Raw genomic sequence first — 15,812 nt, forward strand, 5'->3', positions numbered from 1 at the left:
GTCTCTTCGCAGGCTTTGATAGTGTGTTGGGTTGGGGAAGTTGGGCAGTAGAAGCTGCCTGGTTTTCCCTTTCTAATGCGCTGTTGGTGTCTGTGCGGGGGCTCTTGGGTGTCAGGTGTGCACTTTTTGGACTTCGGCATGCGGACTGGTTTAAATTTATGTATGTGGCTATTAGTTTTCCCTTCCCTGGATCCGACGACTTAACGGCACTGGCAACGACTTCTGGCATGAACATGGATATGAGCTTGGCTGTCGGACAGAACCAAACACTGAGACACCAGGGTGTTGTAAATCTGGTGGATTCGATTCAAATAATAGAGTCCTTTATTGCACAAATGTAGGCTTGTCATTAGATTATGAATGTTTATATAGTGTAGTAAAACAATTTGGCAAAGTGGAAAGAATGAAATTAATTCTAGAAAAAGATAAGCAGTCATTTTCTGCTCTTGTTAAATTTTTCTCTCCCTTGGAAGCTAGTGAGGCACAACAAAGACTCCATGGCCACATTCTAAATGAGTCAATTCTCAGCACGAAAGTGTTTTCAGTGAAAAACTTAAATGATGAGCCACTTGATTTTATTCCTAAGACTGAAGAACATGGACCAGCCCCACGTACCAGAGCTCTCCCTCCCCCTTTATGGCATGTTGCTATCTATAAGGAGGGAGGGACAAATTTAATAAAAGCCACTGAATATATTGAGAGCAAGGTTGGTTCCATTCCCATTGGAAATTTAAAACGCTATGGAAAGAACCTTATAATAAAAGCTGGTAATGAGGCGCAAGCAGTTCTGCTATCTAATTGTAAACCTCCTGCAAGAGGAAATATTGACTGTATTTCATCTCACAGATTCTTTAACACATTGAAAGGTGGGCAGTTTGCTCAAAAGACTTGCAAGTTTTTAAAGAGGAGGAGATTCTCCATCGATGTTCTCCTTGTGTATCTCATGTAAAAAAAACTGGGTGGGGATGCAGCTATCCGTTTAACCTTCTCCTCCAATTACCTACCTGATACCATCATTGTTGGCCATGAGAGGGTGCAGGTTAAAAAATATAAAAGAAATCCCAAACAGTGTTGCAAATGATTTGAATATGGCCACATTCAAAACTCTTGTAATAACAATAAAAGATGTTCTGTGTGCTCTGCAGAGCACAATGATTTTGTTGAGTGCGAAGCAGCCCGATACTGTTTTCTATGTAAGGGTGATCACACACCAAATTGTAGGGCTTGCCCCAGATATAGATTTGAACAAGAAGTGTTAGCTGTGGCTGATAATGAACATAGCATTAGCGAAGCAAAGCGCACGGTAATGGGGGCAAACAAAAGTGCCAACTCTACCTATGCTTCTGTAATAAAACTTATGAAAAATTCCAGCAATGTAAGGCCACCAATAACTGCATCTGATAGTAGATATCACAAACCTGCTACTGTATTCCTCGAACTATAAATAATAATGAAAATCTCCAAACTGGTCAGAAACTTTCGTTGGCAAGTGCTTTGGAATCCAATACAAAAAATTGTGCTTCCAAAAGCTCAGAAATCGTATCTTCCAAAGTCAATACAAATGCCACCTCTGCGATAGCTGCCGATTCATCTTCAAAAATAAGTGTGCCAAAATCAACTAATAATTCAGGAAGATGTTCTAAAAATACTTCAAACAAAAATAAGCTAAAGGAACAACCGCAATTAGATAGAGCTAGTTCAGAGCCATCAGTCGTCACAGCCACAAACAAAAATAATAACATCTACAATTACAACTACCAAGAAGCGCACAAGAAATACTTCCCTAAATAATGATACCTTTACAATAAAAACTTCAAATGGGTTCAGTGCTTTGGAAAAGATCTCTCCTCCAAGAAAGGTGATTCCAAAAGTAGATTCAGCACAAAAACATCTGAGTTCAATTCAGTCTTGCCGCCCTAAGACTAATAGGATTAATGGTGCACAGAATCACAGTAGAAAATTCTGAACATCAGGTTCATAATAAAAAATATAAAGATCAGCCGAAGACCCTGAACTCCAATTCAGATGAAAAGGGATTAAGAAAACAATCTCTTATAAAGGAGAATTTCCCACTCCACCCGAGGAACAGTACTCCCCCTCCAAGGAGTGAGAAGTAGCACATTTTACCACCTTAGCATTCATGCTCGATATCCTTCAGTGGAACTGTAAAGGTCTCGGAGCCCGTACAGAAGACCTTAAAGTTTTAATGCATGAATTCCATCCATGGATTATATGCCTGCAGGAAACAATATTAGGCAACTCTCCTTATAATCCTGGACTAAATTATTCAATATTTAAATCATATCCCCCAATTGGTGATCGTGCCCATGGAGGTGCTGCAATTATTATTAATAAATCTCTACAGCATTCCACAATACAATTAAATACAACTACCAGCTGTTGCTATTTCAGTCATTTTGGAAAAGAGGATAACAATCTGCTCCATATACCTCCCACCAGACCTAGCTTTTAACATTGGAGATATTCAGTCCTTAATTAACCAACTTCCAGCTCCTTTACTTCTCTAGGTGACTTTAATGGCCACAACCCCCTTTGGGGAAGTCGGTTTTTAGACAGCAAAAGGAAATTAATCGAAAACCTTATTGACAGGAACGATGTTACCCTATATAATAATAGGTCACTGACTTTCCACAACATTCATGATAATCATTTCTTTTACACTGGACCTTAGTATTTCTTCAAGAAGTATCCACCTTGATTTTAATTGGTCTGTTAATGAAGATTTAAATGGAAGTGATCACTACCCGATCCATTTGAAATATGCCCTAAATGCTCCATCTGAAGTTTTACCTAAGTGGAAGGTAGAAGACGCAGACTGGGATAAATTCAGTAGGGGTGTCAATCTAGATAGGGAGTTTGAGTCCTTTCATTCTCATCTAGATGCCTATGATTACTTTATTGAATCTACTTTGAAGATTGCTGAAGTCTGGATTCCAAAAACAAAAGGCAAACCTTGTAGACCCGCAGTTCCCTGGTGGAATAAGACATGTGTTATTCTGAGGAAAGTGACTAGGAAGTGCTACAGACGTTACAAAACTAGTGGCTCCCCTCAGTCTAAATTAATCTGCAAACGTGCTTTAGCCAATAGCAGTGCTTTTATAAGAAAGCCAAAAGAGAATATTGGGTTTACTACATTATTGAATAAACTCCAAGGCCCCACTAAGAGTGGTGTGGCGCAAAATAAAGAAATTGAGTAGAAAATTTGTTACGTCACCATTACCCTCACTAAAAATAAACGACACTCTAATCACAGAGCCCACTGAAGTTGCCAATGAGCTAGGAAAGTACTTTTGTAAAGTTTCCAGCCCTAACAATTATTCTCCAGAATTTCAAAGAATTAGGAATTCTGAAATGACTGAAATTTGATTCGGGAAAATCTGAACCATACAACTACAAATTTTCCCCTAAGAGAATTTCGTGAGGCGCTCTCCTCAAGTGAATCCACAGCTCCAGGTGAGGATACAATCATATATGAAATGCTGAAACACCTCCCAGATGATGTCAAAAAATATTTACTCAAGATTATAAACAAAATATAGGAAACAGGCATTTTACCCAAGGACTGGAAAATATCCATAATTATTCCTATTAAAAAGCTTAATAAAAATGCTTCCCTAGCCACCAGCTGTGTGTGTGTAAGCTGATGGAGAAAATGATAAATACTAGACTAGTTTGGCACCTGGAAACCAAAGGATTAATATCACCATTTCAATTTGGTTTCAGGAAAAACCACTCCACCCTTGATCTCTTGCTGAGGCTGACCAACCAAATCCAGTAAGGATTCGCCAAACAATGTCTATCCTTCTTTATGAAAATGAAGTCAAATTTCTGCGGATGACTATAGGCCATAAATTAACATGGGCCACCCACATAGATGCCCTAAAGATTAATGTTAAACAATCTTTGAATATTTTAAAGGTTGTTTCTGGATTTAGTTGGGGGCCTGATAAGAAATCCCTTCTGAGGCTATATGACTCTTTGTGTCGATCTAAGCTAGACTATGGCTGTCAAATTTATTCCCCAACCAAGCTAAAGGAACTGGAGGTTGTACACAACATGAGGTTGAGAATATGCTTAGGGGCTTTTAGAACGTCGCCTGTTGAAAGCATCTACGTTGATACAGATCATTTTCCCCTTGATCTAAGAAGTTAAGAGCTAGGGTTGTGATACGTGGTTAGAATGAAAGTGCTCCCAAAAATCCCTCCTTTCAAGTACTAAAGGAAACAGACTCGAAGTTTTTCTTGTACAAGACTTCTAAACCATTGCAAATTCGACTGAATGAGGATGTTAGGAATAATCATCTTAAATCCCAGAAAGTCCTGGAAGTAGGATATCCTGTAAATCCTCCATGGTTTCTTCCAGAAGCATTAGTATGTAAGAAATTGTTTAATAAAAAGGACTGCACTGAAGAAGAGATTGGGGGGAAATTCTTTGAGCACAACGTTTCCCATGCTAATTATGCAAAGATCGATACAGATGGATCAGAGTCAGATAGTGGTGTTGGTTACACTGTTATCATTGGTGATACAGCATGCGCTGGTGAAATACCTGACTCTGCATCAATATTTACTGCCGAATTAACAGCAATAGCCTCTGCCCTAGATTTAGTTTTTCAAAGTAGTGACACTACTTTTGTCATATACTCAGATTCTAAAAGCACTTTAGAAGCTATTAAAAAAGTTAATAGCTTTCATCCATTAATTCAAAAAGTTGGGGAGTGGCTTTTTCGTATCTATTGTCGGCGTAAATCAGTCTCTTTCTGTTGGGTCCCTTCTCACGTGAGGATTCGTGGAAACGAGATGGCAGACAGGACAGCGAAAGCTGCTAGTATTTTATCAGAAATCCCTTTCAGAAAAGTGCCTCATACAGACCTAAAAGGTCCTAATAGATCTTATCTTTTAAGTAAATGGCAAGAAAGGTGGACTACTCCTCTTCTTGCCAATAATAAAAAATATAGAAATATTAGAGATAATATACTGCCGTGGTCTTCGTCATTCCAGCTTAACAGACGAACAGAGGTTGTTTTTACCAGATTAAGGATTGGGCACACTCGTTTAAACCATCAGTTTATTTTAGAAGGGAGCAGCCCTCCAGAGTGTGCTTACTGCGACGAGACACTAACAGTGGAGCACATTCTGGTGGTCTGCCCATATTTTAACCTAGGAGAAAGATATTTCCAGGGAAGATCCCTCTCGGATATTTTGGGAGATGAAGCAGATATTTCTGCTATCATCTCTTTTTTTTTAAATTGTATAAAAATTTTTAATGATATTTAATTTTTTCCTTTTATATTTATTACATCACACAGAATTTTAATGACATTAAATTTTTTATTATGTATATATCACATCATTCATTAAACTTCATATCTTTATTTATTGGTCACATCACTTCATCTTATTTATTAGCCATTTCCTTCACTAATTCATGAATTCATTTACCTTAACATAATTTATTTTCTCTTCATTACGGCGCTGAGTGGCCTTGGCCCCAGTGCCTGGTCTTTACTCTAAATATCATCCATCCATCCATCCATCCAAGACAAAACGTATGAGTTCTCTCTACCTGACCATGCCACAGTATTTACACCTGAGTAACGGACAATAGCATCAGCCATAAAAACAATTAGAGAAGCCTCATTTAATAATGTTGTGATGTATAGCGATTCCAGAAGTGCTATAGAAGCTATTCAAAGTAACAGTCCAAAAAATATTGTACAACAAATTAAGTTTTCACTCCATAAATTATATAATAATGGAAAAAATATTGAAATATGTTGGATTCCTGCCCAAGTAGGGATTAGATGAAATGAAGAGGCTGTAAAGAGCAGATGTAAACATCCCAATTAGTGACTATGTAAGATACATAAAAACAATTATTGTAAGAAAATGGCAAAATATATGGAATGAAGAACCTGAAAGTAATGAAACAGATAAAAACCAGTGTTGGAAAATGAGTTCATCATATCAGAGAGAGAGAGAGAGAGAGAGAGATACACTCACAAGTAATTCTGATGCGTCTTCGAATATGCCATACTTGTTTGACACATGGACACTTAATGAACAGTCCACATGGCCCTCCTCCTGAATGCCCAGAGTGCAAAGTGTTGATAACAGTCAAGCATTACTGTGTGAATGTCCAGAATATAATCTGCAGGAAGTATCAAATTTTGGAAGTAGATCAATGAAGGAAATTTTATCAGAATCTTCTACATTTTCAGTAATTCTAATTCGAATTTTCATGAGGAACTGTGGTTCATTTAATAAAATATAAAAATAAATAAATAATAAAACTACAAAATCCCTAAGGACGTTTAATGAATTTTAAAACAATTTTAAAATGTTAACTTATTCTGAATCTTAATATACCTTTTTAGTGATTATACATGGAAACATGAGTATAAATGTATTTATTGTGCGAGTGTGGTCCAGTATGAGAGCGTATGCCTTTGTGCAGTGCTATAGGCCTCTAGCCTAGACCTGTCATTTCATCCATATCATTGGGCCAGCCCTGTAAAAGCTGATAGTCAGCTCAGTGGTCTGGTTAAACTATTTTAATAATAATAATATTATTAGAAAATACTGTAGTTAATTTACTATTTTGTAATAGTATATAAATGTTAACTTGAATTCAACACAAAAATTATAAATTTTCTGCTAGTGTTCATAGCAAATGCATACTGTATCTGGTTTGGGTGATGACGTAGGTTAAATGACAACACGCACTTGGCTGGAAGGGTTGGAAGTATCCAGTCACACAGGAGGGTACCAGCTTTCCTCATTATTGACTGGCTTGTAGCTTGGATGCTCCATGACAACACACTATTGGCTGGAAGGGTTAGAAGTAGCCAATCACACAGCAGGGTACCAGCTTTCCTCGTTCCTGATTGGCTTGTAGCTCAGATGCATTATTAAATATTTTTAATGTGCATATGTATTTTTGTTCTTTCTCTCTATTTCTCTATTTCATCTAATCCCTACTTGGGCAGGAATCCAACATATTTCAATATTTTTTCCATTATTATATAATTTATGGAGTGAAAACTTAACTTGTTGTTCAACATTATTTTTTGGATTGTTACTTTGAATGGCTTCTATAGCACTTCTGGAATAACTTTACATCACAACAGTATTATATGAGGCTTCTCTAATTGTTTTTATGGCTGATGCTATTGCCCATAACTCAGGTGTAAATACTGTGGCATGGTTAGGTAGAGAGAACTGGTACGTTTTGTTTTGGAATACTGCAGCATATCCCACTGTATTGTGACTTCGATCCATCTGTGTATATTGCGTAATGTGGACTTTTTGGATTATATGTTCTACTGTATGTTCTCTCTCTCTCTCTCTCTCTCTCTCTCTCTCTCTCTCTCTCTCTCTCTCTCTCTCTCTCTCTCTCTCTCTCTCTCTATATATATATATATATATATATATATATATATATATATATATATATATATATATATATATATATATATATATATATAGTATATAGTAATACATAAATCTTAAAAATCTTAAAGGAAAAAACATTCACATACATGTGTGGTTATAATTGCAATGTAATGTTTATCAGAAAAGAAGTGCAGTACACACCCAGTAAGTGAAATATGAATTTTTTTATTTTTCATCTCCAGGGTTGGAAAGTGGTGGGTGCCATGGAGCTGACGTATTTGTATGTGTTGATGGATTCACTATTTGTCACAATCAGCGATGTGATTCTTTCAAAGACTGTCCATATGGAGACGATGAGGAAGCATGTGGTATGTAGTGTAATATCATATATTATAACTGTATATTCTCTATCTCTCAGTAAGTACTGTAAATCTCAAATTTCTTTCATTCATATTCTAAATTGAAAATTAATTTTTCAGTCGATATAGATAGATCCTTAATTGATAGTTGATACTTCTTCTTTTAACGTGCTTTTTCCCATTTTTGTATGGGGTAAATAGTTGATACATAGGTTGCTAATTGATATTATATGTTGAAATTGGATGAAAATTATTAGAGGTTTGCATTGAATCAGCAGGAAGGTTAGACTTCCCAAAAAACTTTAGCCTCATACTGCTCTCCATTTTTTATCATTTGTATGTAGTTGTACGTAAATGTTTTTGAATTCTCAGGATTTTTGTAATATATGTTGTTTTGCTGTTACAGCTTAACTGATCTAGTGAATAACAGTTTTGATACTGAAGGAAAAAATTAGTTTTAATTTGAAAAAACCATAATAGCCGTTTTGTTAAGTGTTTCTTTGATGCATATCAGCTTATTGTTTCATTGCTGTGTGCTATGATAAATGTTTTACATCCTGTAGTTAAGGAAAATAAGTCATGTGTTTTGAGTTTTATGCTTTTCATAATACCCTAGAAATAATACACTTCAACCTGATTAAATTTGAAATATCTCAGGAATGGAATGAATGAGGGAAATTGCCATGATATATTTTGGTAAAAAATGAGAACTTCCAATGCTTTTCGTCAGATGACAATTTCCTTCAGATTTTGGCCATATGAAATTTTCACTTAGTGATTTTGAGTAACTGTTATAACTAAAAAAATTTTAATTTTTCATTTTGATAGATGCTGTGTTTTCATTGGTGTGTTAATTTTCTTGAAACTGTTCTAGGTTTTACAATTTCAGTTTGTGCCTTATTTCGAGTTCTAAGGCCAAATAATTCCAACATCTTTTGGGATTAATACTACAGTGTCTTATAAAACGTTACTTTGATAAATACTGTTTATGATCTAAAGTAGGATGCATCAGAAATTTTTTTGTTTGTAATTTCTTATTATTTGCATAGCCAATATATAGTTTTTATAAATTAACGGAAAACAAATTTGTGGTGCATACAAGATGAACGGCAAAGTTCTCTCATTTGGGAAGACGATAAGTAAGCAATAAACCAACCCCTTGAGCATGAGAGATGGAAAATTCTGGAAACAGAAACAGGGAGATATTTTTTTATTTTAGGTTTGGAAAGAAAGAAACAGTTCTCATATCATCTGTGGAGTGATAAGCTTCTGGTTGTATTGTCTACCATTGAATAAGATCAAACACTGTACAGTACTAGTAAAAACAGGCCCCCAATTCTAGAAATTGAGAAGATAATTTTACTTTATACGTGACATGCCTACTGAAACTATGTACATTACTCATATTGTTATTGTTACTTTTCTTTTTCAGATACAAATACCAAGGCTGTTAACTTCAGTAGACTAGCAAGATTCCTTGTAGTAATAGATTTCACTTATGTGATAAAAAGTAAAGACTAGACAATGGAAATCAATAGAGAAAATTAATAGATGCTTTAAATATTTAAATAGCCAGTGAATATAAATTTCAGAAAGACAATTACTCAGAATCATGGTAGTTTTAGGGTATTTGTGAAGGCTGTCTTAAACTAGTGAGCATTATTGCCCTTGAGTATGTCAGAAAGTGTGTTCCACAGTTATACAGCACAAGTAATTATGTTTCCATTATATGTTAACTGCCAACTGAAACCAGCTATGTACACTACTCTTTTTGTTATTTTTATTCTTTAGGTACAAACCCCCAGGCTTTTGACTTAGACTAGCAAGATAGTAGGTTGCTCTTATGTGATGAAGAGTGGGGCAAAGAATAAATTGTTAAAATCAGTAGATAAAATCAATAAATGCTCTAAATATTTAAATAGCCAATAAATATAAAAATCAGGAAGATTATTACTCTAAATTATGGTAGTTTTAGGGCTTTTATGAAGGCTTTCTTAAACTACTGATTAATAGTGCCCATAAGTGTGTCAGAAACACTGTTACACGGTTATACAGATACTGTATAGGAGACTGTAGAACAGTAGACCTGTTACAGTACTAGGCAGTATGGCATAATACCTCGAGAGATTAAAGGCAAAAGAAAAATTCAGTTTCTTATTAGTTTTCACTTGATATTTTGAGATATGTTGAATCCTTAAATCATTTGATTTGACTTTTGTTTGTTCCGTTAGATGTTTTGTTGACTTCTTAAACATGTCAGGTAATGTTTCTTATGTATTCCATGTGTAGTACTGTTGGCTTCAGATATTTTTTTGTCATTCTAAACCTAAGACATCTCATGATTTTCTTTGTAGGTTGTGCCAAGGGCAAATTTTTGTGTGATGGTGGAAGATGTTTGTTGGAAGAGAGAAGATGTGATGGGAACCAAGATTGCCTGGATAATTTTGATGAGGAGGAATGCTTTACTGCTACTACTACTACTACTACTACTTTGACAACTGTTGCTGTTGATTCCATTGTACACTCTACCACACAGGGTAAAGGTATAAAATATCTGTAAAAGAATGGGAAATATAACTCACCAGCACTCTTGATATAATAAACTTGCTTGTCTAGCAGACTGGCAAGCTTGTTACCAGTCGGTGTGTATTTAAGTAAAAGGGGGTGTTAAGTCTCTGATTTAAGGGCTTTATGTTTAATAGTCATTGATCTTCATTGTTCTTATATTAAATACTTATTGGTTTCCCATTCACTTGAAAAATTCTAGGTTGTTTCATCACAGCCTTATTAGTCATATTGCGTACATTTTTACTGTTTTGAATGTTCCAAGACACGCCCTTTGGAACCATCAGTATTTACCAACTGTTAGTCTCCTAGTGTGTGTTTTGCAGCAATGTCAACTACAGCTGTACCGCAATCTTGTCATAAGTAATCACTTCTCTACTTTTATCGACTATTTATAAGTATGTGTATAAGCTTTGCTATTTACAGGCTTTACCACTGCTGGCTTCATGTATTATGCCTCAATTAAAGGACTGTAGAGGATTTTTGCGGGTATCACGTGGGAGACATTACTTTTCCTACAGAAAATGTGGTACTACTTGATCATTAATTTTCATATTTTCCTTCCTATAATTACAGCTTTTTGTATTGCAGTAGCTACGTAATTTATCTGGGTGTGCTATGGATAAAAACAAAGACTTTATTGCAAATATTTTTTTGGCATAATTTTTCGGGAGAAAAGTACAAAATTATCTCTTATCTGTAATTTATACTCATTATTCCACCTATATAAAAGTTTATTTGGGGAAATTTTTATGCCATTGCATAGGAAAATTCACCTGCAAATTGAAACAGAATTGATCAGTCTCCCTTGAAAAATGTCGGAGCTCCACATCTTGAACAAAAAAACATTTAATTACTTCTATGCCCACCGGTCTAGTCACTGCCACTTCCCAAAGATGTAGTTGTTATAAGGGTCATAAGCAAAATGGGTTAAAATGTTCCTAATGTGAGAGGTACCATTGTCATTCAGCAGGTATATAACATGGTTTGCCACAGCTTGGTCATGGTGATGTTTTTTTGAGGAAAGTGCTTGTTGCCCCAATTTGCACATGTTTCTTTTGTTAATGAACTAGATAACATCCTCCTTTCCCCCCTTGTCCTCAGAAGCTGTTGTCTATTGCTGTAAGAGACATCCCCACAGACTTGCCAGTGATGCATATGCAATGGAGGATGGTTAAGTGGTTCTTCCAGAATTCTCTTAAGGTCTACTATTTATTAGAAGCACTTCAAAACACCCCTGGAATAGTGCTTTGGTGTAGCTTTCTTGAAACTAGAGATGACCTGCTGGTGCATGGTCTATATTAGAGGAGTCATATTAGGGGACAAGAACCTCACTCTTATAAAAGCTAAAATCCCACAGCAACTCGGCCTCCAAGCCTGGAGGATGAGCAGGAGCATTGTCCAATAGAAGATAGGCCTTCAAAGGGAATTTTTCTTCATGAGGTATTTCTTGATAGTTGTGCTAGCCACTTCATTCATCAACCCAATAAAAAATTGCCTGGTTACCCAAACTTTATTGTTAGCCCTCCTTGTATTATTTACTTTTCATTACATTATTTTTCTTAGAAACCAACAGGTTTTCAGAATACCTATTGTAGAAGAGTTAACCTGAGCTTCATTGGCTTGTGCCCAGCAGTGACTTCTGTTGGGTGATATAGATCCTGTTTTATATTATCTTCCAAAACAGGCCTCTCATATCACAACAGGATAAATGTTTGGGAACAAAATTTCAGCCTTCATATAGTGATTGAACTCTCTTAACATATGTCTCAGCAGCATCTTTTTCAGAACTGGCAACCATCTCGTGCTTCACTGCACTGTATGCCACTTGTCTTGAATTTCTCAAATCACCCATGAAGGCTGTGAATTCTTGAATGATAACTATATCAGCACTCGTTCCAGATGTAGCTTTCAAGAGATTGGCGTGTAATTATCTCGTTTTTTCACATAAAATGGCCTCAGATTACCAGCTAACAGTTTCTCATTGATCAAAATGATTAGCAATTTTTCAACCTCTTCAATTGTCTGAGATCTTTTTTAACTAACAGATTTCCCTCCGTTAGCAATAGCAGCTCCTTTGATGGCTTGACATTTTCTCATAGCAGAAGTTGGTTGTTTGGCCACCCCATACTCCTTCACCAGATCAACCACTTGGAGATGCCTTTCATGTTTTTCTATTATTTTCTTTTGAATCTATAGATTTCATCTTTTTCTTTGCCTTGCCAGTGTCTCTAGCCATGATGACTTATACAGTACAATTACTGAGCACTCAAATAAGAAAACACACACAAAGTTTAGCAGAGATGTGCACTGAACAAGATTCACTTGTAGACTGAACCCTTCTCTTTGTTTCAGTTGGGAACCACATACAAGTGATGTACTCAATCCCATATATATTCTACCCGATTGTCTTTGTCCTCATTAAACTGAGCAAACTTTTGTTAAATGAGCTAATTTTCCATCAGACAAAGCTTCTTTAACCAAATTGTCCGTTGAGCGAGATGTCCATTAACCAAGGCATGCCTATGTTTACAATAATTATTCAAGAGATAATTTCTATCAGAATACAAAAACTTATATACTAGAGTCTGGGGTTGCTTATGATTGTTTGAAGAATATTTTAGTATTTATTTAGATAATTCCAGTTCAGTCACATGGTTATGTAATCTGCTCGAGCATGTGTTTTGTTTACAGATGGGTGAAGATACCAGTGCTGAGGCTCCAGACTGTCCAGGTTACCAACAGTGCTTTTCCTTCTGATGCATCGGGTTCTCCAAGAATACTAAACATGAAGGAAATCCCTTACATGAGAGGGCCCAGATTGGCTGAAGAGTGGCAAGCAGAATATGGGTGGTAAAATTGATATGTTTGGTGTAGGAAGATGCTTCCTATTCCAAAGTGGTGGGTTGTGTGTATTAAATATTCAGCCTTCATTGACCACAATTTCCGGTGAGAAATTTTTGTGGTAGAGTTGGGTTGGATGTTCAAAACCCATCCAACACAACTTTGGTCACTTCTGACGTCAAACATTGCAGTGAATATCAAGCTCTGCATAGAAAACAGGTATGGCCAAGGGGTATCTGATGTCTTTCTAGTACTCTTTGTATCTGATAACAGTATGAAAAAGTTCTGCATAATTAGGGCCATTCTTCCCATTTATGCACCTGACTTTGTCAGCAAAGGGGGATTGCCAAGCAGGCACCAGTGTTCTTTCACCCATTGTTGTGTAGCTTTCTCGTGCATTAACCAGTATAACTCAGAAATTCCTTGGGGAGTATTATGCTATCCCCAACTGGTAGAAATGGGTCTTCAGAGTCATCAGTATGCTGCTGGCAAGAAAGCCAAATTGTCAGAGGTGGCCAATAAGTCAGGAGATGGTGTTACTAAGCAGTGCATCATTGACCCTATGCATTTGAATGGTTGTGTACCTCCCTACTAATTTGCCATGGAGATGCAGTATGTGGCTACCAAGGATCTTTCCAACCTTTTGTCCTCCTTGGACATCAGAGACCTGAGGGTCTTGGTCCTGATTGATCCATTCTTGTTACCAAGGCTTATTGTAGGAGCTCACAGAGAAGTTGACAAAGATGGCAGCCAGAATAGTGATGTTGAACTTGAGCACATCTTTCTGGTAGTATTTGACCTCAGTTTATGATGTAGCAGAGACCGAGACAACAGCAGTCTTGCCAGGGATAGGAGCAGACCCTTGGGTAGTGGAGGTCTTCCAGGTTGGTTACAGACTTTTCTTTCTAGTGACAGCCATACCCCAGTTCCTCATGTCATGGTCAGTGGACTAGGGGACATACAGTGATGACCCTGAGAAGTTCAGGACACTGAATGATGAGGTGAGGCAGAAAATCTAGAAGGAGATGGAGAAAGTGTGAGGGATTGTGCCAGCGTTCTAATATATTTTTTCATGGTCTCAAAGGTGAAAGGTGATTATTATATGATCTGTGGCAGGCACCCTTACAAAATGGAGAGAGTGAAACTAGTACAGGTCTTATTAAGAAGAGGGCTTTCTTGAACCTCAAGGTTCCTTTCTCCATGTCCCAAACCATTCATGGTCAAAAAATACCTTTGATTTCTGCAGAGAAGTAAATTGTTTCAATATTGATCTCAGTGTTTCAGACTGGCTGCAGGAGTACCATACATCTCCTCTGGACTTCAGCACCAGTGGTTGCTTGTGCACATTGTTCTATCATTAGACTTGATAGATATTTTGACATGTAATAATGATGTAAACAGCAGCAGACTTGTGGTTATGTCAAGTATAGTGAAACATGCTACTGTTAGGAAATCTGTTGGTCAAGACAGTAGCATGTTAGTCTCTCTTGTTGTGGACTTATTGGTCTCTCTCTTCTGCTGCAGATTTTTTGGTGACAGCTGGTTCTCAACATGAACCCATGGTACAAACTGTGTGTTGTTCCTCCCCTGTCATCAGTCACAGTTCATGTAGCAGATCCCTTTCATTGCCTGTTGAGAGCTATTCATCAGTAGGATGAGAATGGGACCTCTTAGTAATGGTAATTGTATAGTTTTCCTGTTCATGGGCCAGTAGAAGCAGCAGTTTTCTAAGCACACTGTATCTTTATGGTTAATGGAGGTAAGAGTAGTTGTAGCCAAATCAAAGCCATACCTATTTTAGTTGTGTATTAAAGGAACATTATAATTTCAGCTGTTTAGAATGCAGATACTTAACTATGTTATTCTTCATTTGCAAACTTTAATCTGGAGATGTTATGCATACTTGGATAGTATTGTACTTATGGGGATCAGTAGTTGTTGCAAGAGGCACAATACAGTATTTTCTTCTTCATCTTTGTCTTTCTAAACCATCCTTTTTTAATATCTCATACATATTTAGGAGACTTAAGGAATGGTCACACAGGAACATTCTGGCATTTTGCCTTCTGAGTTTGTGCAAAGTAGCCAATACTGGTGGAAAAACTGAAGTTGCACTTGTTCATTGAGAAACCAGAGTTTGGCATTGCTGGGTTTGCAATGAGATGACGTTCTATAGTGAAGTATATTGTAAGAGAACAGAGAGCAGACTGATTCGCAGTAGCGTTCCAGGTTGTCACTCCTTATCAGTTGGCAGCACATTATCAAAACATATCGTACATCCCCCCCCCCCAAGATTATACATGGTGAAAATTAAAGGGGTAAATGTCACACTATAAAGAAAAAAATAGAAGTAACTAACTTTTCAACATCATAGCATAGTTACATATGCTGCAATAAAGTACAGTGTTCAGTGGCATTAAAGTAAATACAAGTAAATATATATATACAAAACATAAGATTCACTCTTGACATAATTGTACATAATGCGCGTAAGTAGCTTGGTTCTGTATGCATGCATGGGTACCTGGTTTGATGGGTAGCAGTCTCCTGGTAGTGTCAAGGGTACGCATAGTCTCCTGCGATTTTGCCACTTGCAGCTCCCTTTGACGTATCGTTTGTTTCCAGTATC

The 15,812-nt window shown here is 36.7% G+C and overlaps 1 protein-coding gene across 1 annotated transcript in view; it reads left to right on the forward strand.

Annotated features, from left to right (window-relative positions):
• The window catches only part of LOC136853488 (sortilin-related receptor-like), a 159,341-nt gene that overhangs the window by 15,306 nt on the left and 128,223 nt on the right, over positions 1 to 15,812 (forward strand). Inside the window, exons 3-4 of the mRNA XM_067129110.1 lie at positions 7,658 to 7,783; positions 10,129 to 10,317. Coding sequence (XP_066985211.1) covers positions 7,658 to 7,783; positions 10,129 to 10,317 — 315 coding nt within the window. The remainder of the gene's footprint in view (positions 1 to 7,657; positions 7,784 to 10,128; positions 10,318 to 15,812) is intronic.

The sequence above is a fragment of the Macrobrachium rosenbergii genome, chromosome 3 (assembly GCF_040412425.1).
Source record: "Macrobrachium rosenbergii isolate ZJJX-2024 chromosome 3, ASM4041242v1, whole genome shotgun sequence".
NCBI classification, from domain to species: domain Eukaryota; kingdom Metazoa; phylum Arthropoda; class Malacostraca; order Decapoda; family Palaemonidae; genus Macrobrachium; species Macrobrachium rosenbergii.